Source organism: Perna viridis, chromosome 1 (assembly GCF_037379345.1).
Source record: "Perna viridis isolate PV_CMFRI_1.1 ecotype Kerala chromosome 1, ASM3737934v1, whole genome shotgun sequence".
In the NCBI taxonomy this organism is placed as follows: domain Eukaryota; kingdom Metazoa; phylum Mollusca; class Bivalvia; order Mytilida; family Mytilidae; genus Perna; species Perna viridis.
In genome coordinates, this window is record NC_142445.1 from 26,558,343 (window position 1) to 26,585,693 (window position 27,351).

The 27,351-nt window shown below is 34.9% G+C and overlaps 1 protein-coding gene and 1 long non-coding RNA gene across 2 annotated transcripts; both read right to left on the bottom strand.

Moving 5' to 3' along the window:
* On the bottom strand, positions 1-27,351 carry LOC148627995 (protocadherin Fat 4-like). The gene is made up of 21 exons (XM_088548332.1): positions 27,306-27,351; positions 26,831-27,075; positions 25,625-25,862; positions 24,876-25,069; positions 24,279-24,524; positions 23,768-24,017; positions 23,192-23,388; positions 22,144-22,279; positions 21,291-21,512; positions 20,628-20,768; positions 19,672-19,832; positions 19,024-19,147; positions 17,760-18,005; positions 12,819-16,863; positions 12,094-12,204; positions 10,768-11,103; positions 9,752-9,786; positions 9,036-9,079; positions 1,718-1,799; positions 1,298-1,369; positions 1-412 (listed from the first exon to the last, which is right to left on the bottom strand). Exons 1-21 carry the CDS (start codon positions 27,349-27,351, stop codon positions 270-272), a joined length of 7,314 nt encoding a protein of 2,437 aa, XP_088404458.1. The 3' UTR covers positions 1-269.
* LOC148627996 (uncharacterized) lies at positions 2,908-7,109 on the bottom strand. The gene is made up of 2 exons (XR_015922118.1): positions 6,989-7,109; positions 2,908-3,985 (listed from the first exon to the last, which is right to left on the bottom strand). It is a non-coding gene; the product is annotated as an uncharacterized LOC148627996 (long non-coding RNA).

A 27,351-nucleotide genomic window follows, 5' to 3' on the forward strand; every position in this document is an offset into this window, starting at 1 on the left:
TTAACAGAGACACAAACTTTAATGAATATTCAACAGAGTAAGAACATGGCAAATTAGCACATATAAGATTTATAGATAACAAACTCTCAAATTGTTAGCACACAATATCAACAAAGAAACGGTACTACAAAAATACACAAACTTATTTTGCAAAAAAAAATAGTTCAGTCGAATAATTCTAACCAGTCCTGCTGGAAGAAGAGCTGTATTTGTATTACTGTTACAGATTTATCACACTACAGCTTTTTATGTAAAGTAGCTGCTCTGGGTTAAAAAGACGAATGTGATTTGCCAGAACCCGGCTTCTTGGTCTCTATGAGTATCTGGCGAGGAGTTATCGATCCTTCCCGTGGTGATTCGGCGTTCGGATTTTCCTTCATATATTTCCCATTATGAAATAACGCAGGCGGAACTGGAAAGCATAAAAAGAGAACCATTTATTGAAATTCAAGTACATATAACACTTATATAAATAGTTCACGACAAAAATATCTCCGTTTTCAGACGACGCCAAAAAGGATACCCTGTAGGTCAGGTTGTGTAAAAAAATTCTAAATAACTGGAAAAATTACGGAAAATATTCTTCATTGAGATATTGAAATGCCCCATTTGTTGTGGGGAACCAATGGAAGATGAAGGGTAATAACAAAATTACCTAACTGATAAAATCTAGTAAAAACTGGGAAGTTTGAAACCACCGCAATGTTCCTGACTTGGTACAGGCATTTAAAAAATGACAGGTGGGTTAAACCACCATGGGACAATACTTGCTTAACCCTCCTCCAACCCCGATAGTTAACGGGATACATAACCATGATAACAGGCGTACGTTTGCGACCAGATTAGAAATAGAAATTATAGAAGTTATAGTACTAGGAGACAAGTAAAGAAAAGCAAACTGTTCATTTCTCGTCGCAAATCCCTATTTTACAATTATGTAAGACAACACTCTATCACCAAATAGCAGTTCTGCTAAAATTCTTAAAATAACAGTTAAATTCAGACTGTTTATCCCCTCGTCCCACAGGGGCACTTAAATTAAATCCAGATATTTAGTTGGATCCGTTGTTAAAATGGTTTTTTCTGTGTGGTATTTGTTTTTAGTTCTTTTGTGTTGTGAGGTTTGTTCATCGTCTATCGTCCCAAGCATTGTTTCATCCATGGATTACCTTCAAGTGGTGGATTCAGGGGGTCAGAACCCCCTTTTTGTACCTTCGAATTATCCGCGAATATCGTTTTCATAAAATGAGTATACTAGTATACTAATCTGGTGATTTTTAAAATATAGATTAAGCACCTTCATCTGAAATGTTTTTATCCATCATTGAAACCATCACTCTCTGTTTATTTTTCTTGGGAGGAGTGTGATCTGCAAAAATTTGAAAGCGTTAATATATCGTTTACCTCAATCATACAAATATACATTATGTACTTGAAAATGAGCGACATGAAAAGAAAATTTACGAATTTTTTTACTTACATCGTTGCTTGAAAGATATGTTTTATCTAATTAAAAGAAGGTAGCCATTTTTTTTCTGCACAAGAGATAGAGGCGAATAGAGCTGTTAAAATCACAATATTAAACAAGAACGGACTTCTTTCCCGAGAAGAGATTAAAATAAAAAAAAAACAACAGATTTTTTTCCTCATTAAGCGTTACGTATAACAGAGAAAAAAAAGTGCTCTTTACTAAACCGATCACTGGTGTGTAACTAACCTGATAGAGTCGTGTATTGTGTCGGAGGTGTGTATGGGATACTGCTAAATGCCGGCGTGCTTGTTCTCACCACAGGCTGCATCTATGACAGTAATCAAAATATGGTGTTGGAGTTGTCAAATATTCGTATTTATAAAAATTAAACCGAAGGGAAAACACGTGAAAGTAAAATGAGAAACAAAATGAGAAATTCTAAGGTAAAAATGAACACAAAAATGCATGTATACAGAAACAGAACAAACTACAATCGTCGAACTGGAGACAACCAAAGAGAGAACAACGTCTGGCATTCGAAAACTACTCTAGATGAGGTTAGCAAGAGAGGAAAAGAACGTCTGTCACTGTTGAGCTATAGAGCTAGGGTAAATATAAATAAAGCTACGTCGACTTCACTAAAAATTAAGGATTGGTAGGCACCATCTACATTTCCGAAAACACAAATGCTTTGTCTTGTTAAACAAATTCTGTACATCCGTTACCCATTGACTCCTTTCGGCTCTTCCAATGCAAAGTGTTTTTAATTTTGTGTTGAATGACTTAAAGCACCTAACTGATCTTCCGCTAATGTGCATGCACGCAATATGGCTTCAAAGAACAATTTCTAAAAACCCGCAGAACTATTTGTGAAATGTCAGTACCCCTGTGATATCTCTCTACATGTTAATAGTAATAAATCCAGCATATGCTGAGTCTAGTACATGTTAAAAACTTATTCACATGTGTTGTGAAACTTTAAGTATTATTGTTCATGGGGTGCCAATTTTCGTGATTTCTGTGGGTAAGCCAGACCACGAAATTTGATTCCCAACGAAAAGGAGATTTCCATTGAGGTGTATACTGAAAACCACGACTTCAAGAACCCACGTAGTTATGTTTCTTCCCTGTTCCACAAAAATTGGTTTCCACAAATTGATGTGTTTTCTCATTACCACCTTATAGCATTTGTAAACGACTACTGATCCTCTTTTTTTTAACACGTCACGAATTATAAATCACAATCTAAGACGCCAAAGTAATGACATATAGAAAATCTGTCTCCGAAGTTTTGGTTTTATTGTACATTAGAAGAACTTAACTACTGTTTTCATGCTGAAAGTCTTCGAAGGATGTCTTTGGATGATAATATTCAATAACGAAGAAAATACGACAGTAAAAACTATAATTCAATGGCAAATAAATAAAAGTAATGGTAAAACTTACGAAATCAAAGTACTGTATTTATAAGACATCAGAAAATACATGGAAACAATAGATTTATGACATTTTGTAGTTACAACGGTTGAAAAATACGTCATTCAATTTAGCTTGAAAAGAAATAACACATTGTAAAATATCGTTTAGAAAAAGAAGAAATATAGATATGTGAATTATAATTTGAAAGAAAATGAAAATAGGGAATTGAAATAGGATGACAAAATGATTATTGTTATGACTCATTGAACGATAAAGAGTCATAGACACAATTTATAGTTGGCCAAGTCTCTCTGCTTCCTCCACCTGTTCAGCCAGTTTAAGCTGCTCATTTGACCAAACGTATCCTCTAGTGGGTAAACGGCCTCCACTTGGTCTGCCTAACTATTACAATCAGAGAAAGCATCAAAACTTGCTCGACCCAATTCAGTTTTGCATCTCCAATATCACCTTGACGTTTAACGTTTTTCATTTCGACCTCGTCTTGCTCCGACAGCTGTCCTCAGAGTTCGTCTTGCCCATTTTCAATTCCATTGCTTCTGTTTTATAAACTTTCTCTACCATGCTTAATCGGGAATCGAGTGTATCATTTTCCTCTTCCCCCTCTTCTTCATCGGCCCATTTGAAGACTAAGCTAAAATCAAGTTTCTCAGTTTCGGGTGCTTCAGCTCTTTCTGTCCAGTTCAGTCTTGCAATGGAGTCTGCAGGTGTCGAGCCTGAGCTGAGTTCACCTTCCTTATCTGCTTCATATCTTTTGGCCTTGTTGTCCTCTTTAGCGGAGTCGACCGACGTCAAATATATCCTGCGGTCATCTGCTCCGGCTGTTTCCACTCTTTTAGCGCAGCTCAATCCTTTAGAGGGATCGGCTGATGTTAAGACCAAACTTGATTCATCAGCCTCGGTTGCTTAAATTTCTATGGTACAATTGGTCTCCAGCGGCAGTGAAGAGTTCTATCGGAGATCCATCAGGGTTGCAGTAGGCAAGTTCATCGAAGCATACATTGGGATGGTTTTTCCTCTCTACAATGCCTTCTTTGATGGCTTCAATTTTACTTTTTGTTTTAGCAACCTCGAAATCTACAAACAAAACAAAAAATCGTCTTATATTAAAGAATAAGTAGTTTTTCACTCACACACAACGAAATCTTCGATATGAGAATGTGGGCGTATTATGCAGTGGACTCATAAGCAATCGTTGATATTGTAATTAGCATGAATTCTTGGCCTTTTGATTTTTATAGACCTAATAAACGGCAATCTATAAGAGTCAAAACTATTTTCAAAAACATGCTGAATAAATAAATATTCGTTTACTTCCCAAAATAAATAATGTTGCTTTTTTACAAAAGTACAATAGCATACAGAAGACATTGTCTACTATACATGACAAGTATGTTGTCGTACCAGCAGACAAAGCCCAAAACGACATTGTTTTTGTCTGCAAAACGTTTTATGTCCAATGTTTATTATCAGAAGTAGACGTAGAAAATAATAGCAGTGATAGGACCTACACTGCTACCACTCTCTCCAAAGAAGAGATTGTGGAAAACCATAAATCTGTGCTATCGTCTTTTGGTCTCTCTACCAAGGACGATGATTGTGATTTACCGTCCATGTACTGGATTCTTAAACTTCACAAGAATCCATACAAACAACGTTTCATAGCTGGATCTTCAAAATGTACCACCAAACCTCTTTCAAAACTTTTAACTTCTATACTCACAACTGTCAAAGAGGGTCTACAGTTCTACCACAACACTTGTTACTCCCGTAGTGGTATTAATTCAATGTGGATCCTGAAAAATTCGAAAGATCTTTTGGAGACAATCAGTTCAAGACTATTATCTGAATATAATAGCATTAAAACCTATGATTTTACAACACCGTATACTTCTATTCCCCATACTCAGTTAAAATCCCGACTTAAAAACATTATACATCGTTGTTTTTCCAAAAAAGATGGTACACCTAGATACAAATATATAGTTCTTGGTAGAGATTCCTCATACTTTGTAAGAAATAATTCCAAATCATCTTCCAAATATACAGAGGAAGATGTTTACAAAATGCTGGAATTTTTAATCGACAACATATTTGTCCAGTGTGGTGGACGTGTTTTTCAACAAACGGTCGGCATTCCAATGGGAACAAATTGTGCTCCTTTACTTGCTGACCTATTCCTTCACTCTTATGAGGCTGACTTTATAGCTGATCTGATCAGAACAAAAATGTCGTTTGGCTAGATCCTTCAATCTCAGTTTCCGCTATATAGATGACGTATTATCTTTAAACAATCCTAATTTCGGGGATTTGATACATCGCATCTACCCAAAAGAACTTGAGATAAAAGATACTACAGACACTGTAAAGTCAGCCTCATATCTTGACGTACACTTAGAAATCGATGGTAAAGGAAAACTATTGACCAAACTTTACGACAAACGTGATGACTTTTCATTCAGAATTGTTAACTTTCCTTTCATCTGTGGCAACATCCCTTCTTCTCCTGCGTATGGAGTGTTCATATCACAACTCATACGTTATGCCAGAGCTTGCCGAAACTACGCAGACTTTTTGTATCGCGCTAGAACTCTAACAAATAGGCTTCTGGAACAGGGTTATGTTGCTACAAGATTGAAGTTTTATGGTCGTCATCATGAACTCGTGGATCGCTATGGTGTATCCATCAGCACCATGAAAACTGATGTATTCAACGGGTCATAGTTTTCCTTTCCTCGTTTGTCTACCCCGGACTTGACTTTTTATGAGCAACTCGGCGGGTGTTTCTAGAAAAGAAGAGGACGCTTACCCTACCAGTGCACCTGGTCCATGCTCCCAGTTTTTAGTGGAGTCCGAGTTGCTCAATTACTTTTGTTACTTTGTATGTATGATTTTAGTTAGTTTATGTTCTTTGTTGTGAATGTCTGTTTTCCATGTCTTGTCTTTGTCCCTGGATTACATTAAGCAAATTTTTGGTCGTTCCCTCCGCGGGACTCGAACTCGTACCGCTGTGACATCTATGGCAACACCGCCTGCACTAAGTCCAGCGCCCTAGACCACTCGGCCAGCTAGGCTATATAAAAATATAGCTTTCGCTGGCCGGGTGATTCCTCCTCGGTGTTGCCATAGATGTCACAGCGGTACGAGTTTGAGTCCCGCGGAGGGAACGACCAAAAATTTGCTTCGCAAATTTGACAGTTCTAACATCGTTGGGAATTTTTCAGACCCTTCTATAAGTTTACGTTATCTTCCCTGTATCAATTTGATCCGATGGAGCAGAGTAGTGAATAGAGTCGTCACATTCTGAGACGTTGTATAGTATTGATTTGTTGTGACATGCATCATTAATTTGATCCTCTATCCTACATAATAACACCTAGATGAACTGTCCCGTACTACCATACATCGTGTACTAAGTTACAGCCCTAGATTAATCCTACGAGGAGGAATCACCCAGCCAGCGAAAGCTATATTTTTATATAGCCTAGCTGGCCGAGTGGTCTAAGCGATGGACTTAGTGCAGGCGGTGTTGCCATAGATGTCACAGCGGTACGAGTTCGAGTCCCGCGGAGGGAACGACCAAAAATTTGCTTTGCAAATTTGACAGTTCTAACATCGTTGGGAATTTCTCATACCCCCCCTATATATATATATATTACATGAAGTTTACATATAATGTCCATTGATTGAGAAATAATCACTAAAGTAATTTTTGTGTGCCATTGGCAAAAATTGCTCATGAGATTAACGTGCATTTCTCTTAATGTTATAGCTGTTTAATTATTCTGCAGATATGTAAGAACGCTGATTTTTTTAAAATCGCCAGTCTATATAGTATTTTCCACGGCTTATCTCAAAATGTGAATTTCTATCAATTTTAAGCATGACTATATGAAAATGATTCGTTTTTGAAGGTAAAATTAAGGGAGAGCTAACATGACACATGAAAATGGGAATTCAAGAACAACAAATTATGAAACGAAAACAATACAGATTCCTTTAAAAAAGATCATACGGACAAAAACAAATTGATTAAAAAGAAGACATATCATGATCAATTAAAATATAGAACCAACTAACTTGATGAAATTCCTATACGCCTGCAAGTTCTATACGAAGTATTTCAAGTATTCTGCTCTCTACTAGAAACGCTGCTTGTTGTGGTGGAAGATGTTATATAAACTTACGACGTCGTCATTGGAGTCCAGCGACGTCACGATAGACAGACGCAAAGATGACGTTATTAGTGCATATTCATAGCATGTCGGAACTAATCGGAAAACAACTCCGAGTCGGCAAATTTCGTCGAATTCAGATTCACAAATATATTTTATTTAATTATTTTTTTTTATTTATTGTTTAGACGTGAAAAAAAGAACACATTCAAATGACATTAAATATATATGGTTTACACTTGTACGCTCGGTCTCGCAATTGTAGAATAAATGCACAAAAATCACTTAAAATACCAAGGATTATCGTGAACGAAATGGAAATGGTGCCGTAATACGAACCGGAAGAGGGTGTACTAGATCAAACACAGCGGAGGGCCAGAGAGGCTGTGTTGATTTAGTGAAGGACCTCTCAAGAAAAAGTAAAGTAAAAGTATATATTAGGCTCATCTAGAGCATTTTGAACATTTCGTTGTACTGGAAATATTCATTAAGAAAAACAAAAAAAAAAAACAAAAAAAAAACCAAAAAAACCCCAAGAAAACAAAAAAAAACAGCATAAGAACAATTATTAGGGACATATATCATATAAAATATGTGAGATAAAGAATAAGAGATGTCAGATACAAGATATAAGATATCCTATATGATTTTGTTAAGAAGATATATTACATAGTTGATAAAACATCTCATAAAGTATATATACGGCACGCCGTATATTCATATTTATCCCAATTCGTAGATATGTTCTATAATTTAGTAGATATATATTGCTTTTTAATAAGATATCTTATAGAATACACAAGATTTCTCATATAATAAATAGCTTATAAGATAAAATATAAATAAAATTGTAAAAAATATCTCATAAAGCATATAATATATCATATACTTTATGATATTTATAAACTTTATAAGACATCTTATGAACATTATTAGACATCTTATATACTTTATGAAATATCTTATATATTTCATAAGATATCTGATCAAATGTAATATATATATATATAAAATATCTGAGAAAAAAGAAGATATCTACAAGATTATATAAGATATCTACGAATTGGAATAAAAATAGATACGGCGTGAAGAAGGTAAGTACCAAATTTGATTATCATAATCTTTTTCGTTTATATGATTTTACGCTTTGCCTTTGATGGGCAAATTATATCTAACTTTATTGACAATGTACTGTTGTTAATATATCGCTGCCTAGATCAACAGTAATATGTAAGACTTCCCATAACACATGATGTAAGTCAAAGTTCAAACAATCACACCCGAACTGCATATGTAACTTTGGACGGAAAGAGTTTGAGCCAAACATATCTTGACAGAGGATATACATGTGTAGGACGTCACTGGCGCTCCGTCCATAATATTTTGTATACAGAAAAATAAAACTATAGCAAAATATTGTGGTGACTTCCACATACACAACACCTAGAGATTGTGACGGCCGTATATGTTTTTTGAGTGATGTCAAGATTCTATTTGATTTTGACCATTTAATGATGTATCAAGTAAGAAAAGAATGTTTCATTTTTTATGTTTCATCGGCATGCAATTTTAAGCGTTGACCGTAACATAATCTCTTCTTTCAAATATGCAATCGGTCAACGCTTTTACACGTCGATGAAACATAAAAAATGAAGCACTGTATTCTTTATAATTACATTGACACTTCCTCTAATTTCATTTCTTTTTTATTTTAAATATACATAGAAAACGGGCTGTACACGTGTGGTCCATATAGTCGTGGGCGTGGCCTATATATGTAGTGTTTTACTGACTCACGAAACATCACATGTAAAGGCGATTATCCAATGAGATGACGTATTTTAACGATATTTACAGTAAATGTGAACACATTTTATTGATAAATATAATCATTTCTTACCCAAATTCCTTATTATATATATACATATATCTATATTTATCTTCCGGCTTACCTTCGTTGTTTTAGTTCCATACACCGTAGATAGCTGGACGTTATCTGAAAATTTTCACAATAAATAGTTTAATTTGCATGCACTTGGGTGATGAAAGCTTTTTTTTTTCAAATTAACTGTTTAGAAATCAAATTTGTATAATGAATTGATAATATTTGCTATTGGTTGGAAAAGGGCTGACAATTGTTGACTGTACTTTGCACAAATCATTCAATAAAAGTTATCCCCCAACCCCGATTGAATTTAAGCTTATACATAACGATAACTATGATCAGGCAACAGTGTTTTGTTTTATGTTTTTCACAATGGGTTTGAGTTTCATTTGTGAACGTAGTTGATGTTGCACGTTTCTAGTTATTATTGGTATATTTCAGCAAAAGATGCCTACCCTGTCGATGCACCTGGTTGTATGTTATTTGGTTTAATTTATGTTCTTTGTTTTGTGTTTTTAATTATCTTTTCTAGTTGCTCGGATTATTTTGTTGTTGATTACCATTCGAATCATGGATTCATTGATTTTCCTTTCGTTATTTAAAAAAAAACCAATGTTTTAAATTGATAGAGCGTTAGAATACCTTAAAACTGTGTAAGCAAGTTCAAATTTTCATTTATTTGTCCTTTCATGTCGTCAACACACAACTTGACGATTGCACCAGTGATTTAAAAAAGAAGAAAACATTAGTCCCTTTCTATCAATGCAACCAAGAATGACTTACTCTTGATACGATTTTCTTCTTTTCCCTCACTGAAACTAAAAAGAATGAACAAAGTTGATAAATGCAACAAAATGGAGGTAATCAACATAGATACACTATGTGGTCTTTAATGAAAATGAATTATGATAAAAAAAAAATCGATCTTTGTCAGGTTGGACTTCTTCGGACAAATATTTTTTTTAATCGATTCAATGATTGGCGGCCTCAATTTTTTAAGCATGCGCAAGCATTGTGATTTTTACAGTTTGCTTTACGGATTTTGCTTTAGGATTAACACTCACATTTACAAATACATTTGTAAAAGTAAATAAACGGTCACAGTTACATCATAGAATAATTCCGATAGGATAACAGATACACTTGTAAATTGATATTAAGCAAAAATTATTGATGTTGAATTTCCACTAAGGATGTACCAAAGATGATAACTTCATGGTACATCCTGTTTTTTTGCGTCTATTGACACATGGTTTTACCATTGTCACACAAGGCTACGTTTTTTATCATAAAAACTAAGGCTATCAATCATTGTAAGGTTTTTAAGTAAAATATACTGCATTATTTTAGGATGAATATGCCCCTAAACAGTTCTTGATATTTGAGTATTATTATGTGACGTCTGTTGGTCCTTATTTTCAGTTTTGTATTCGGTTCGCAACATTTGTGCATGTGGATCGTGTCTTTTTCATGTGTTCACGTATATGCCATTTTTTTTATTTTGGCGTATTTGAATAACCCCCAAATGCTGACGTTTCGTTATTTTTTTGCCAATATTTTATTTAAAGCTTTTTGAAAAGGGCTTAAGGAGGTAGACCTAGGGGAGGGACATAACTCGTAAAATCAGCGATATGCTTGTATCACATTCAATTTCACCAAAGCCTTTCAAGCTTTCCCTTGACACAGAATGAAATCAGTCCAAGTTACTTTTTATGTTTACATTAGATGATTGTAAAATGCAAACGTTCCACTGATTTACATTGTAAGAGTTGCGTTATTTTTTTTTCAGTATCTAATACCTGTACTCCTTATCAGTGTTCCGCGTACAATAGAAATACAGTACTAGTATTATAGCAAGTAGTACTATCGCACAGGCAATGGTTGAAATAACAGCAATACCGACAGTTGTTTGAGCCCAGTTTTGGGTCGAAGTAATACTTGTGTCGACATAAGGTTCTACCAAACTAACAGGAAACGATGTAAATGCCGCTGATGAAAGTGCAGTACTCGGAGAACCATCGGATTCGCTGAGAACTTTGAGTATTTCTGATTGCGTCATGAATGTTTTTTCATTGTCAATACCGTCTATTTTATCAGCATGGAGACTCTCAACCACGTAAATAACGGACTCTGACCTTAATGAGAAAGCATTGAAACATTAACAAAAAACAATGGTTGATATTTTGTACTCCTGTTTGACGAATTTTTGACGAAATGATATTTTTCTATATCTCACTTAGCATTAAACAATTTATAATGTAGTTTCTCTTGTTCAACATTCCGTCTAAAATGTCATCGAACAAAACTGATATTGTTACAAGAAAACTAGAGAACGAATATGCCTCCGCATGAATAAAGGGTCATAGCTCATTAACAAAAAAAAATTGTCTCCAGAAACGAACCAATTTTAGGAGTTTAAGAGTAATCAAGGGAACCAAGATTCGAGCTGAAATCAAGACAGGGAAAATAAACACACACAACATAAAACATGAAGTGGACGCCTGGACAAGATGCATCAGTTGGGTAAGCGTCCTCCGCTTTTCTAGAAACTCCCGCCGAGTTGCTCATACATACAAAAAATACCAGTTTTATACATGTATATTGTAATTTCGATATTCTGTACACGTGTTTCAAGGAGTAACCTCTCATCGCCAGCAGTAAAATCAAATATGTAGGAAGATCATAATCAAAATATTAGTTTTTCTCATAGCCAAATTTATCGAAAGAGGAAGCCAAATCGATCAAAACTATGACACTGTGAGAAAAATAGGTTTTTACGGTGCAAATGGATACACTATAAGATCTACGACGACCATAAAACTTCTGTAGTGGCGACTTCAATCTTGTAGCAACATAACTTTGTTCCAGAAGCTTAATTGTAAGAAGTCTAGCAGTGTACAAAAAGTCCGCGCAGTTATGACAAGCGCTAGCATGACGTTTGAGTTGTGATATAAAAACTCTATACGCAGGTGCTAAAGGGAGGTTGCTGAGCGGTTCATGAATTACTCGTGTATATTATCTTGACACAAAAAGAGGGAAGGCTGGACGAACGAACGGACAGACATTAGGAACAATATATACCCTACTCGTTGAACGAGGGTAAAAGTTAATCAAATAGTACTTACTGTGCTGTTGCTAAAAGTCGTCTACGCCTTGCTTGATTTAGATTGTTTATCTTCCAAATTCCAACACGGTTTGATGGAAATAAAGTTTGTAGAGAAGTTCTCAGCTGATTTCTATAATTACAAGAAAATGTTATCTTTGACATGAACATTGATTGATGTGAGGGTTCGAATGATCATATATCTTCACATAAGATTATAACACTTTTTTTTAAATCAACCAAGTTGATTCAATTTTTATTGACAATACCAAAAGTCATTGAAAGAAGCCCATTTGGATTTGGTTTCCTATTTTGGTAGTTTTGGTTTTGAGTACTTATTGTATACAATTAATATTTCCTTTTATTAAAATTCCTATATATTTTGATTATACTGCTGCTTATGCAGGGGCGGATCCAGGATTTGAGTTGGGGGGGGGGCGTTAATTGAATTGAATGCCGTGCAAAGCAAGGCAAAAAGTATTATGGTGTGAACAATTTTTAAAAAAATTTGAGACCGATTAGGGGGGAGGCGTACGTCCGGTATGCCAGTCCTTGGATCCGCGCCTGTTATGGGAGGTTACACATTGAAATACGTGTACAGCATATCAAAATTTGTAATATATATGATTTGTATTTTTTTTATGTTTAAAACATTGCATACTTCTTTAATATTTGACACATTCAAACAAATAATAGACCATCTTAAACAGGTCATCCATTAAACTATTTAAAATGGGGACGAATTACCTTTGTGCTTCCAAACTATCGGCAGTAACGGTATGCTTTAGGACAACCAAGTGTTTGTTTGGGGTCAAGGAGTCGACCCTTATCATTGCAGACGTTCCATTGGCTATTGCCGTCGCAGACTGAACTCTTAGTACCACCCACATAATGTATCGACTCTGATCGTACAGATATTTAGAATTTCTAACATACAAATTCCCAGATGGAGATTTAAAATCAAATACTCCACCGCTATTCATTGTAATGTACTGTATGGTATCTGTTGGTGCAGTAGCAATCCCAAAATCCAGTGGCGTAAGTGTTGCTATTACGTCATTGTTTATTGCGTTGGTTGGACATTCCAGGGAAAAGTAATGTGACGATGTTGTAGGTGAATTTGGATCCACGTCATTGACATCTATTATATTAATATTAATTGTACTTATTCCACTTAAGGAAGGTGTTCCTCCATCCTTTGCATATAGAAAGAATGAAAATGAAGTGATTGTTTCGAAGTCTGGCAACGATTTCAATGATAGTTTTCCTCCAGCGTCTATGCTAATCATTCCTGTTGCTATAGTATTAGCCGGGTCTATTTCGTATGACACTGTTCCAAAGGCACCAGAGTCAGCATCATTAGCAGTTACCGTAAAGAGGGAAAGTCCGACAGGACTATTTTCAACCACCGAAATTGTTTTAGAAGAGACAGTAAATACTGGGTTGTGATTGTTCATATCTGTTACTGTAATACGTACAGCTTTGTTGTATTTCAATGCAGTATTTCCTTGATCTTCTACATAAACTGTGATGTAGTATACAGACTTGAGAGAATGCTCCAAGAGCTTATTGGTCTTTATAAGTCCGTTGTTTAAAACGATAGCCAAGTCATTATTAGTATCGCCAGATCTTATGGTAAAATGAATCGTTGCTCCTGGTGCATGAATCGGATCCGGTGCTACAGTGCCTATCGTTGTTCCAACAGTTGCATCCTCTGATACGGTAAAAGAATAATCGTTAACAACTGGTGTCAATGGAGGGTCAACAGTAATTTGCACCGTTGCTGTAGCCGTTCTTCGAGTTGATCCTTTATCAATTGCGTGAATTATCAGGTTGTAGACGTCGCTTGCGGGCGCTAGATTACCAATTGTCTTTATCTCGCCGGAAATAGTTTGAATTTTGAACAAAGAATCCGTATTTCCGCTTATAATGAAGAATTCTATCTGACCGTTAGCACCGATATCAGCGTCAGAAGCGGTGATTGTAGTTATACTTGTTCCGGTAGTCGAAGTTCGAGAAATTGTCAAGGGTATAAATGATCCAGAAGTTATAACTGGGTCGTTATCGTTGGCATCAGTTATTACAATGGTTAAACTTGTAGTACCAGTGTTTATCGGAAGTCCACTATCCGTTGCACGTATCACTAGAAGATAGTTGTCTGTTGTTTCTCTGTCCAATATTCCAGCAAGTGTTAAATCACCCGTTGCCGGATCTATCTGAAACCTGAAATCACCATTTCCACTGCCGATGCTGTAAGTTAAGATACGATTCGGACCAGTGTCACCGTCAGTGGCCCGAAAGGGAAAAATGACATCACTAACGGCTGTCAATTCTGAAAGGCTTAAGGAATATAACGGTTGGCTAAATGCTGGAGATTGATTGTTAATATCATTTACTGTTATTTTGACCTTGCTAGTTCCCGTCAAAGAAGGACTACCACCGTCTAATGCTGAAACCGTTAAATAATATAGACTTTGCGTGGATGCGTCTAAAACAGAATTTGATTTTATAACTCCAGTGGCAGGATCTAAGCTAAAATGTGCATTGTTTTCACCAGCAGTTATAGTATACGTAATGGCACTGTTAGTACCTTCATCATTATCAGTGGCGACAATAGTTCCAACGAGTGTATTTGTTGTTACAGTTTCGTCAACTGAAAAGAGATATTCAGCACTCCCAAATATCGGAACTATATCGTTGACATCATTGAGGTTTATTGTCAACACTAAAAAATCTGTTTTTGCTGCATCATTCCGGTTTTCAGCTCGTATTAGCAAAGAATATGATGCAGTTGCTTCTCTATCTAATGAGCCAACAACCTGTATTTCCCCCGAATAAGGGTCTATGAAAAACTTTCCATTTGTATTTCCTGACTGAATTGTGTATTTAAGGTCCGCTGGTGCTCCGGTTGTACCTTCAACGGCACCATCTTTGGTTGCATCGCAGTCGTATATTATGATCCCAAGGTCAGTACTTTCTATGATGTTTAATGTGTCAGTGCCAGCGATATAAGAAGGTTCAGGATATATTGGGTTGACACCGATGATGATAGAAGTTGATGATGATCTAGGGGGTGTGCCTTGATCTTTAGCTTCTACAACGATGATGTACTGACTTGTTGTCTCAAAATTCAGAGCACTGTTTACCTCGAGAGCCAACCCGTCCAATCTAAAGGCGTTGCCTGTGTTACCACCTGTGATTTTGTAAAGCAAGTTCGCATTTACCCCATCATCAGCATCACTACAGACAATGGTCGTTATCATGGCACCGAGTGCTTCGTTTTCATCTACATTGAATGTCCCAACTGATGGTGTAAATTGGGGCTGGTTATCATTCTCGTCTGTAACTTGAATATTCATTGTGGCAGTTGTAGAACCACCAAGTCCATTATTTGCTTGAATCGTTAGTGAATATGATGCAGTAGTCTCTCGGTCAAGAAGTTTTGAAAGAAAAATGCCACCCTTATTTTGATCAATGATAAACGACCCGTCATTTCCAGCTGTTATTGAATAGGATATTGTTGCACTAGCATCCAGGTCTTGTGCTGACACAGTAAACACCTTCGATCCAATTGGAGTGCCTTCTGATAAAGATTGACTGTATATTCCACCAGGAGCGGTAGAAAGAAATTCTGTCGGAAACTCGTCAAAGTCTGAAATTGTTATATAACATGTTGTTGTGCCTGTCAATGCAGGCGTTCCACCATCTTCTGCTGTAACAATAAGTGTATACGACGAAGTTGTTTCACTGTTAAGTGCAGAATTCAATACTAGTTTTCCAGCTGCATTAAGTAAGAAGTCACCTCCAGGATCACCATTTAGGATGTGATAGGTTAATTCAGCGTTCAACCCTAAATCAGTATCGGTGGCTGCTAAACTTATTATTTCCGTATTAGGAGCAAGATTTTCAACAATAGGGATATTGAAGAAGTCATTTGTAAACGCAGGTTTAACATCATTTGCATCTAAGACATGAACTGTCAATGTGGCTTCTTCAAACGTCCAGCTGATTGCATCAGTTATCCTCATTGTTAATGTGTAAGAAGCAGTTGTTTCTCTATCAAGTTTATTTAAGAGATATACAGCGCCTGTGTATGCGTTTATGCTGAACTTATTTGCATCATTTCCACTTTGAATGGAAAATGTTTTTGAAGCGGTAGCAGAATTTCCAGTTACAGTGTATACGATTGTTCCAATTGACGTAGCTTCATTTACATCAACAGCATCTGGTAACACATTGAAGGTTGGATCAGACACCACTGTAACTTTGACACGAAGCACAGATGTTTTTGGAGTTCCTGCTTGATCTGACGCTAAAATCTCTAAATTGTAAGAAGGTTGGCCTAAAAGTTTGGCAACTACAATGTCCCCATTTGCTGCGAGACTAAAGTCCGAATTTGTGTTTCCGGAGACAAAACTGTATGTTATTTGCCCATTCACTCCTACGTCATTGTCAGAACATCCTATCGTATGTATTACATCGCTAACAGTTACAGGAGGCGTTAAGGATACACTAGCGACATTAGTACAACTCGGATGAAATTCGTTAACATCATCAACATTTATTGTGAGGGTTGTTTGAGAAGTTCGCTTGGTTGCAGTCGATTGATCTATTGATTTTATACCGATGGTGTATGTAGTTAATGTTTCACTGTCTAGCATGGATGCTACTCTTATTATGCCTGTTGTTGGCTCAATACTAAATACTGTCATATGAGACGTCAAAGTAAATTCAACTCGACCATCATCCCCGGCATCGTTATCAGTTGCAGCAACTTTAAATATTGATGTTCCTGTAGAAAGTTAACAGATAAAAGAACTATAAGCGTGTTGGATTTAACTGAAACATTTTAAACCATTGAATACAAACTGTATTATTCGTGTATTTAACACTCTGAAATAGTCTTTACTAACGATTAAATCTGTAATTCTAAATTACAAAACGTAGTTACTTGGATAAACAAACAAACAGGTTAACCAATGTTTTTTTTGCATTTGTTTCTGTTTGTTGTCACTGAAAACATTCTTTCGACAATTCTATAATATTATCGCTATTTTGTTTAAAATCCCTTTGATCTTGCTACACGATAATTTTCAATCTCACGCCAGTCGCGTGAGAGTGAAAATTATCGCTAGTTTCTATGTCCCCGCGTGACATACAAGCAACATCGTAGGAATATTTGACGACCCAAATAACCGTCTGTTTGTTTACTGCGTATGAAATAATGGCTAATTTGTGGCAATACTTTCTAGTCTACAATGGAAAATGATTAAATACGGTAACTTACCCGATTATAATGAATTATTTCACAAATTTTAAACGCGACTGTCATAGTTAACCGATTTTTTTTTCAAAAAATGTGCATCACAGCTGCACAACATACGTGACGTCACGTAGCACGTCGCCGAAAAATAGTCCCGAAAGGAAATTTTGCAGCGCTTACAAAACTTACATATTTAGGTCAAGAAAACTGAAAATAAAAGAAAACTAATACCTTACAATTCAGCAGAACAGCGATAAACAGATTTTTTTTTTCAACTCGCGGGAGTTTCTCATATCCATCTCGACGAGATAAGAATGAGAAACTCCCTCTCGTTGAAAAAATATTAAATAATCTAATATTATCAATGAAATTTCTTTGACTATTAGCTAGTGGTAAATTGTTTCGTGAGTGAGAAATTGACATACCAATCGCAGTATTTTCTTGCACGTTTTTCGAGTATGGTGTTCCAGTAAATAAAGGAGAAAACTCGTTCACCGGAGACACTGTTATTAAAACTGTTGTCGTTCCCGTTAGGCTTGGTGTCCCTGCATCTCTTGCTTCTACTATAACAGTACATGCTGTCTTACTTTCAAAATCCAAATTATTTGTAAGTGATATTACCCCACTTACAGAATTGATAGACATTTTACAACCAGTAATTGTATGACCACCTGTAAGAATATAGATGAAAGATAATGATTAAGGAATGATAAATTTACAAAACAAAAAAGAAAATTGATTTTAAAATGGAAATTTTAGAAAAACTTATGAAACATATGTATAGAACAATTTATATTGTTTAACATGTTAGGTAAAGTTTACGTTGAAAGAGTAATCAAGGTAACCAAGGTTATAGCGGTAATCAAAGAGTAGTCAAGAGAACCAAGGTTATAGCGATAATCAAAAGAATGTAATCCAGGGACGACGACAAGACATGGAAAACAGACATATACAAAAAAGAACATAAATTAACTAAAATCATACATACTGTAACAAAAGAAAATGAGCAACTCGGACTCCACTAAAAACTGGGAGCATGGACCAGGTGCACCGGTAGGGTAAGCGTCCTCTGCTATTCTAGAAACACCCGCCGAGTTGCTAATAAAAAGTCAAGTCCGGGTAGACAAACGAGGAAAGGAAAACTATGACCCGTTGAATAAATCAGTTGAAATGAGGAAAATAAGAAAAAGAGCATGTCATTCTCGAATTTTGGTAGAAATTGACCAACTGGAACTTTGGGAAGCCATCTTAAACCGGTGTGACATACACACAAGGAATGAGGCCACATAAAACATTTGAAAACTAACATTGTTTTCCAGGGTTTAAATATATTATATGCAATAGCGAAACTTATAGTTTTGAACTTGTATAATTAATTAAATATGAAAAATGTATTTAAGGAATATTACAATTTAATTTTTAAGGGATGCAAGTACAAATTTTGAAAATGAATTTGTACCCAAAACACTTTTTTGTCTGGGATTATTTGATTCGCGGACTGTCGACCAATTCATAATAACTACTAATGGGGTTTTTAGTGTCATTGACTACTCTTACCAGTCTCGCACGGACGGTATTTTTCATTCATAATAATGACGCCACAGTACCAATATACACAAATTAACCTGGTTTGTTCAAAGAGAGACAATTAATCAGAAAGCTTGTTATAAATCAAATTAAATAATTTACCTGTTAATACATAAGTTATTTGATTATTTACACCAGCATCGTCCGAATCGACAGCAGATATCGGCGGTGTCATGGTAACAGTACCAATAGCATGGTCTTCAGATAATGCAACCGTATAAACATCCTGTAAAACCAAAGAAATTAAATACACAGAAAAAAATTATAAATGGTCAAAAATCAAAATTGTTTCCATTATTTTTACTATTTTCGACGTAACAAATTTTAAATTAAGATTGCCTTGATCGAGTTTCCGGTCAATTGCTGAATGTACATTTTCCCGAAATAATTTTCCTTTTCAAAATAGGTCACATGATTAAAATAGGCGACTTTCACATTCGCCATTCACGTCGAATCTGGTGGAAACTGATATACAGTTTTACACTAAACCAGGAAAGAATGTAGAATTTGAAGACCACTAAACAGTAATAGTTATGTGGAAATACGTCTCCGATCACAAAATGTCTGAATTTTTTCTGTAATATTTATATCATTTAAAAAATTATAGTAATCGAATCCAGTTTCTGTTCCCCATGTTTCCCACTGCAATGTCTTCCTTCCGATCTTGCGTCTGTTGACCACAGTTGACCTCGATATGACTGTAGAATTTTACCGGAACAGAAGTGAACGTGAAAATCGTCTATCATTTACCTGTGTAAACGCTGGCGCGACATCATTTATGTCCGTCACAGTAATGGTCAAGGTTCCAGTAGTCTTTGATGCTGATAAATTTGACGAATAAGCAGAAATTGTAAGAGCATGCGTGGTAGCGGCCTCTCTGTCAATACCAGGTGATGAAACGTACACCACTCCTGATTCATGTGAAAAAAATGAAGATATCTATGCAATACAATTATCCACGAATTCTCCAATGAATGGATTACAAAATTCAACTATATAGTCAAGTAACTTTTTAGGTACTTCACAACGGTTTGCATTTTTTTGTAGGATAATTTGGTACAGTACCGATCTTTTTTTTCAATTTTATTTTGCAAAGGAAAATAAGTATTCGAAGTAGTACATTATTTCTGAACGAAAAACAATGTGGATCAATGGGTAAATACTCTATTTACAATAGAGAAAAGAGAAGATCTATGAACCATGTTTTGAATACGTGTAAATTTAACAAATAATTTTCTTTTGGACAGACAACTTAAGTAGCTGTCTTTGTAAGAATCACGCAAAATCTGAAAAATGTGATACATCCCCAAAAAGGATACATATTTTTATTTTTGTAATTAAGTTGTTTTATGGGTCTATATTATGAAATGTGTAATTATTCATTCAAATTTACCTGCTCTTAAGAGATACTCAACATTAAAAATGCAATAGCTTCTATTGTATTTGAGTGTCATTTACAGAGTTATCTCCCTTAATTTTGAATTCTACAGTGCATTCTATACAATTTTTATCTCCTATGAGCACGGGTTATACGAAAAACCAAATGTTAATTTCTGTTTACTGAAGCATTTAAAACAAAATATCAAAAATAAAAATAAAAATATGTAGGCTTTCCAACCATGTATCACATTTTGCATGATTCTTAGCTGGAATGCTACTTAGGTTATTCAATTGAAATCCACAGGGTAAAGTACAGAAAATTTCACCTGAATTGGCATCAATTCCAAAAAGATTGGTAGCAGTATCAATGCCATATGTTATTTTTGAATGTGTTGATCCGGCTTTGTCGGCGTCTGTTGCAGTAATTGTAACGACTGGAGTTGCCGCCGCACTGTTTTCTGCGACAGCTTACAAAAAATAAACACAAATTTAAAGCGGAATAAGAGCATTATTGTTTTGTTATTGAAGTTTTCTTCAACTACCAGTATACTTTATATGTATAAAACATGCAACTAACATTTTTTTTTAACATAAGCTGTCGACATTTTATTAACTTAATAAATATAGTGAAACCCGTTTTAATCAAACACCTATGGGACCATGGAATTTGATTGGTTCAGACAGATGTTCGTTTTACTTAGAATCAAAGTACATTTAAATTGATGGTTTTCAAAAGTATTTCGGTATTTGGCTTTCGGATTATTCAGGGTTAAGTTTCGACAGTTTTAATTCGGTTATTGATTTCGTTATTGGATTTGTTTTCGAATTTAAATGAAATTTATATTTTTTACAAACTGCAAATGTTCTTATTTGATATCTGGAAGTTTAAAATAGAATTGCTTTTATTTTGAAATTGCCATGGAGTTGAAGTTGTGCCTCCCTAGCGTTTTGTTTTCGTGTTAGTAGAATAAATAATCTGTTCCACCTACATGCGGTATAAACTCCATTATGATCAACATGCCAGACAGGAACATTGTCATCAACGTCTGTTACCAGTATTGTTATTTTTATTTTAGTAGGCGTAGTATAGACTGTAGGTAATGCGTCTGATACTGTAACCTCTAAAGTCCACTGATAGGCCTCTGTTTCCGCGTCAATGGGTGATTTTAGCTTCAGTGTAGTCCCAGTTATTTCAAACTTCGTTGTATCACCTTAACAAATGGAAATAGCATTATTTATTACAATTAAACATTTTAGGTGATCTACCAAGGAAGAGAAAATCATGTTCACATGAGACAGGTGGTCTTTATTTATAGGTTCAATTTATTGAAAACAATGCATAGCTTATTTTAATCATAGACTTCTAAGACAAGTTTTTTGCTGAACCCAAATGGTGGCTTTGACCGGTTTGCTTCTAAAACTTAATATTTACAGCTGAAAAAAAACACATACATTATAAGTTTAGCCGAATTGGTGTTGATGTAATGATTACTATATACACACAAAATAAAATATTGACAATACAATTTAAGCAAAAGCACGTATACTCTGTGGACGTGTTTATGTTTCTTTGGTAAATTTGACTGTAACATTTAAGTAAAATACAAAAATACCAATCATATATAAATATCGCAAATTTCGCTATGCTGTACATGCCTTTCAAGGAGAAACAATAACCTCTCAACAACAGCATTAGAATAATTGCATAGCAAGATAGAGGAAAAAATAGTTAATAAGAAGTACTCAAAACAAAAACAAAAAAGAGCAAAAAAGGAGAAAAATGTGCGATACAAGTCAAAAAGTTCATTTTACTAATTTTTAAAACATGTATTAGATATGTACAACCTGATGATAGACTAAAAGTAAGTGCTGCGTCTAAAGTCTCATCGTCAGTACAGGTACCGCTAAAATCCTGTAAAACTGTTGTAGCTGTAGTATCCTCGGTAATTGTCAGTGTGTATATATCTGGAGAGCAAACCTTCAAATCAAATTGTTTTTTCTCTTTTTAAAATTATGTTTAAAATGGTTCTGTACATTTGCGTTTGTAAAGAGACAAGTTTGGACTATTTTGCACAAAGGTGGTATAAGCTCATTATTTATAAAAAAAAAAAAAAACAAAACAAAACAAAACAAAAAACAAAACAAAACAAAAAACAAATCAAAACAAAAAACAAAAAACACAACAAACAAATAAGAATGTGATTGTCGACAATTTTAATACAAAAATACCAATCATATATATAGAAAATTTCGTGATGCTGAAAACGTGTTTCGAGAAGAAACCTTTGGCCTGAATTAATTTTGATCACAGTGAACCGAACCCTGAATTAACTGGGAATCTGGTTCAATCAGATATCTTTTGAAATCTGCTTTACGTCAGCTTCTAGTATAGAACCTGTATAATTGACAGTTTTGAAATTAAAACATTGAATAACCATCATACCGACTTGGATAAAAAAAATACGAGAAACAACTCATACTACACACTGTTAAACGATCTGAAACGTATACAGAAAAACGATCCATGTAACAAATACCAGTGTGACCTTACATATTCCAGAAGGGAAAGTAGTTTCTGCTTTCTACAAGACATCTCGGCTGCTCGTTAAAGGTCAAGGTAAAAGAAGATGAGCATTTGCACGATTAACTTCGTTTGTAATATTTTATTATTTTATATCTTATTTATCTGTCAATCAGGGGTGCTTATGAACCACAGATTTATGCTTCATTATTGGTCCGTACCAAAAATATCGTCTCAGACGACAAAGCAGACGAACCGGAAGTGGAATTAGACAAAAATGGCTCGGTTCGTACCGGTCAATAGAAAACAAGTCCGGTCACGTAACGAAGGTTACACTTATGACATAAATTGTGTCGTTTATGAACCTACCGGTGCATTATCATTAACATCAGTAACTGCTATTGTAAGTGTCGTCTGTGTATTTCGTACTGGAGTAAAGCCGACATCATCCAGCTGTAGTGTAAGCAAGTGCGACGTAGATATTTCAAAATCCATACCCTTTAGAAGAGTAATTTTACATGATGGCGTTGCTGTAGTTTCGATTCGAAACATCGTTGAGTCACCAGCTTGAAATAAATACAAAACATAAACTAATGATAATTTGTAACATAGAGAAATACGTGTTTTGTTAACAGAGACTTGAAATTAAGTTTTACGATAAAGATGATACTTGGTGCATTCGCTTTTATATCAGGTTTACTCCATAATAAAGATGCTTAAATTTGAAATGTGCCTCTGACATTAAAGTTTCAATTAAATGTGCTAAAGGATTATGTAACAAACAAAAACTACAAGCGATATTATTTCGTAGACCTTTATAAAATAAATTCTTTTATGGGTTTTGATTTTTGCGTAACGGGATTGTTGAAATATTTGATTGTGTGTGAGATAATAAAACCTGAATTCATATCATGGTAAAAAAATATCAATGTTCGATGTTTTTACCTGCTATGGAACATTTCACTGTCTGGTGGGTATTTGCCGCATTGATTATATCGGGGTCAGATATTGCAGTCTCAAAGACAAGTCCCGTTCCTGTAATGATGGTAGGTGTGCTTTCTGGTAATGTAACGGTGAATGGTGTGGCATCTGTGAACGCTGGATCTTGATCGTTTTCACCAGTAAGGGTGATATCTAACGCAACATCTGTTGTAAGTACAGAAGCACCTCCTCCATCACTAACTCGCACTACAATCTATAGAAGACTTAACTCTTCAGGAATGAAAATCTCTTAAGATGTAGATACAGAAGACATGCAAGAAACTACGAGTTAAAGATAAACCACTGAAAGTTACCCCAAACAAAATTTCAAAAAGTTTACGGTACTAGATATAACATGGTAAAATAAAGTAGAATTCAAGTTCAAACTTAGTTTCAAATTCACTTAAAATGCATTCTTATTACGCGTGTTTAAACTATAATGCATAAAAATGTTATAAATAGGATTTAAGTTTACTGTGTATGATGAGGTTGGCAAGGGTGCGTCATAATCAAATAATTTGGCCAATCGTATTTCTCCATTTACTCCATTGGCGCCTGTTTTAGTGACACTGAAGTAGCCATCGCCATTTCCAGAAACAATGCTGTATGTCACCTGACCATTTGCACCTGAGTCGGCATCTGTACACGTTAAAGTTATTATCAGATCACCGACAGCTGCCGACTCCCTGACCTCCTTGGCATATGCTGAAGAAGTGCAGACCTATAAAACGTAAAATTCAATACCTTATTGAAAAAAACCATATCTTTTAAGAGTAGAAATTTAAATTTAAGTTATCTTTAGGATTCAGATTTTATGATATTCAAATTCTGTACTATATGATAACACAAAGGTAAGACATTGATTGGTCGATGTTGTGTGTTTAATAGTCATATAGATATAATTTTTTAACTCGACTATTACGTTACACTTGAAATTAAATATTTGACTCAAATTATGTATTAATTAAATTGTAGAGTAAAACATGAAGCTTGCCAAGTTTTAGCTGCATCATATTTTAAGGTTTTAATGGCTGTATTCAATCGTTAGAAAAATGAAAATACCTCTACTTACTGGTTTATTATCATTCTCATCAGAGACTGTAATGACTAAATTGGTTTGTGCAGTTTTTGCAGGAGTAAAACCAGTATCTACAATCTTTAGAGCAATAGTATGTGTTTTGGCAGCTTCATAGTCCAGACTTTCTTTTGCTGTTATTTCACATGTTACCGGATCTACGGTTATTTTATTGGAATCTGGTGGTCCATCTTTTAAGTTTAATTGAAAGAAAAGAAATGCCATATTTTTAACTATAGGAGTGTTAATTTAAAGTCGTTTTCGGCAATTTTTTTCACCAACGAAAATCGTTAAGTAAATTAGTTTTAGCATTGTTGCAATATCGCCCAACCGAGATATTTTTGCACATTTATTAGATTTACACAAGAATTATACATTATGTAAGTCATTTGTATGTAATACCTACAAACACAGTAAAAGCTTTGTTTCGTTCATCAACTTTAGTGTTAAAACATATGTACAACTGGAAGGGTGATACTTATTTGGATATCTGTGAAAATGTTTCGAATAAAACAAAATGGAAATACAAAGTTTACTGAAAATAATCTAATATTCATTACAAAACAAAATAAGACATTCGAAACATTTGAATTTACGAAAAAATACAAATTTCTATATTTAAATCTTTATCACTAGTTTTATGAACTATGATGTAGATAAAACTTTGTAAAAATTTAGGAGCATTTGCAAATAGTATAATTTCAAATGCAATTATTATTTTGTACCTCTAGATTTAGTTTACCCACCAACTTTTAAACACATGAAGCTTTGAAAATTAAAATTATCGTCTATCACATCCATGTCGAAAGGAGTCGGTGTATATACGAACGACCCGAATGCTCTATTTTCAGGCAATGTTGTTGTATAAGGGGTCCCAAGGAATGAAGGGTCAATGTCATTAACTGGGTTTACTTTTAAATTGACAACAACATTAGCTGCAGCTGACAGAGGTGGAGTACCTCCATCTGTAACTTGTACTGTTATCTAAAAAATTGAAATAATTGGTGTAGTTATAGAGTATAAAAATATGTAAGCATATTTTATTAATTATGGGTTTCAAAACAGAGATAAGCCAACATATGATAGTATAAATCTGACAACAGAATAATTGTAGATAAGTTGCAGAAGTTGTCGTGCTAAATACATCCCCACTCATACAGAAAATTGCTATCGGATATCACTTAAAATCGCTTACAATGTATGTTCCATCTATATACAGCAAAACATTGAATTTGAAATCAGTCCATATTTTGTAAGCCGAGATTTTCGTGACGAAAATTTTCTCTATCATTCCATATATATTGAAAAACGTCAAAAGTCCCACAAAACAGAAAGTGGAAATCGGACAGCATCCAAAATTATTTACAATATGTCCTCATGTATATAAAGCCATACGTCAATTTAATCAATCCATGGGGAGCCAAGATAACTGCGACGAAATGCGGACGGCCGGGAGGACTATGTGACTCCACCCACAAGTGGAGTGGGGTTTAAATGTTTGATTTGAAAAGGCTATAAACTTTAACGCAGAATCAAGGCACAATGAGCAAGACATAACAGTAGCCATTCTAGCCAGTTATCGAAGAGTAATCAAGAGAACCACAATTCTAGCGGAAATCAAAAGAATGTAATCCAGGGACAAAGCCCAGACATGGAAAACAGATATACACAACAAAGAAAATAAAATAACCAAAATAATACATACTAAGTAACAAAAGTAAATGAGCAACTCGGACTCCACTAAAAACTGGGAGCATGGACCAAGTGCACCGGTAGGGTAAGCGTCCTTAAGTTATCTTTTTGCTTTGAAGCTTTGAACGAAAAGAGATTTATTCTTTCTTCCCATTTTCATCAAAATACAGAATACTAATTATAATCAAAAAAATAATTTCTTTATAGACAACGTATCTTCCCGGCTTAGGGTGCATTATGGGGATTATAACAGCACATACCTGTAAACTGTGAGGAGTAGTAAAGTCGTCATAGTCTATTGCCACAACCAAACTTAAAGCTCCCGCTCCATTGATGCTAAAGTGACCAAGATCATTTCCCGAAATAATACTGAAGGTTAGAGTGCCATCCGGTGGGGCATCACCATCCGTGCAGGGTAATGTCATTAAAACTGTTGTTGCAGTTGTCGACTCATCGAATGCATGTGAAACAGCGTATGAAGTGCACGTTGGATTATTGTTTTGGCCTGCAAAAAAGTCACAAATAAAAATGAAACTTTTTGAGCTAGAATATATCAGCATATGCAGTAAAAATCACATACTATAAAATTCAACCTTTTGAAATGTATTTCCCAATTTTTTCTAGCAAACCAATGAAAACTTATTGATTTCAAACAAATCGTACGACGAATTTTACGCTTACATTTGTTTTGTAAAATCGACCGCTGGAGTCTAGTAAGTTTGAAATTTTACTCACTGTCAGCTACCCGTGTAACTAAACATACCCAAAATTTACTCATCAT

Excerpts from the sequence above, each read along its gene's own strand:
- LOC148627995 (XM_088548332.1), bottom strand. The coding sequence starts at position 27,351 with ATGATGAGTAAATTTTGGGTATGTTTAGTTACACGGGTAGCTGACA. Across the intron at positions 24,525-24,875 it reads ATGAGAATGATAATAAACCA|GTCTGCACTTCTTCAGCATA; the intron begins GTAAGTAGAGGT and ends TACGTTTTATAG. Across the intron at positions 9,787-10,767 it reads AACACTGATAAGGAGTACAG|TTTCAGTGAGGGAAAAGAAG; the intron begins GTATTAGATACT and ends CATTCTTTTTAG.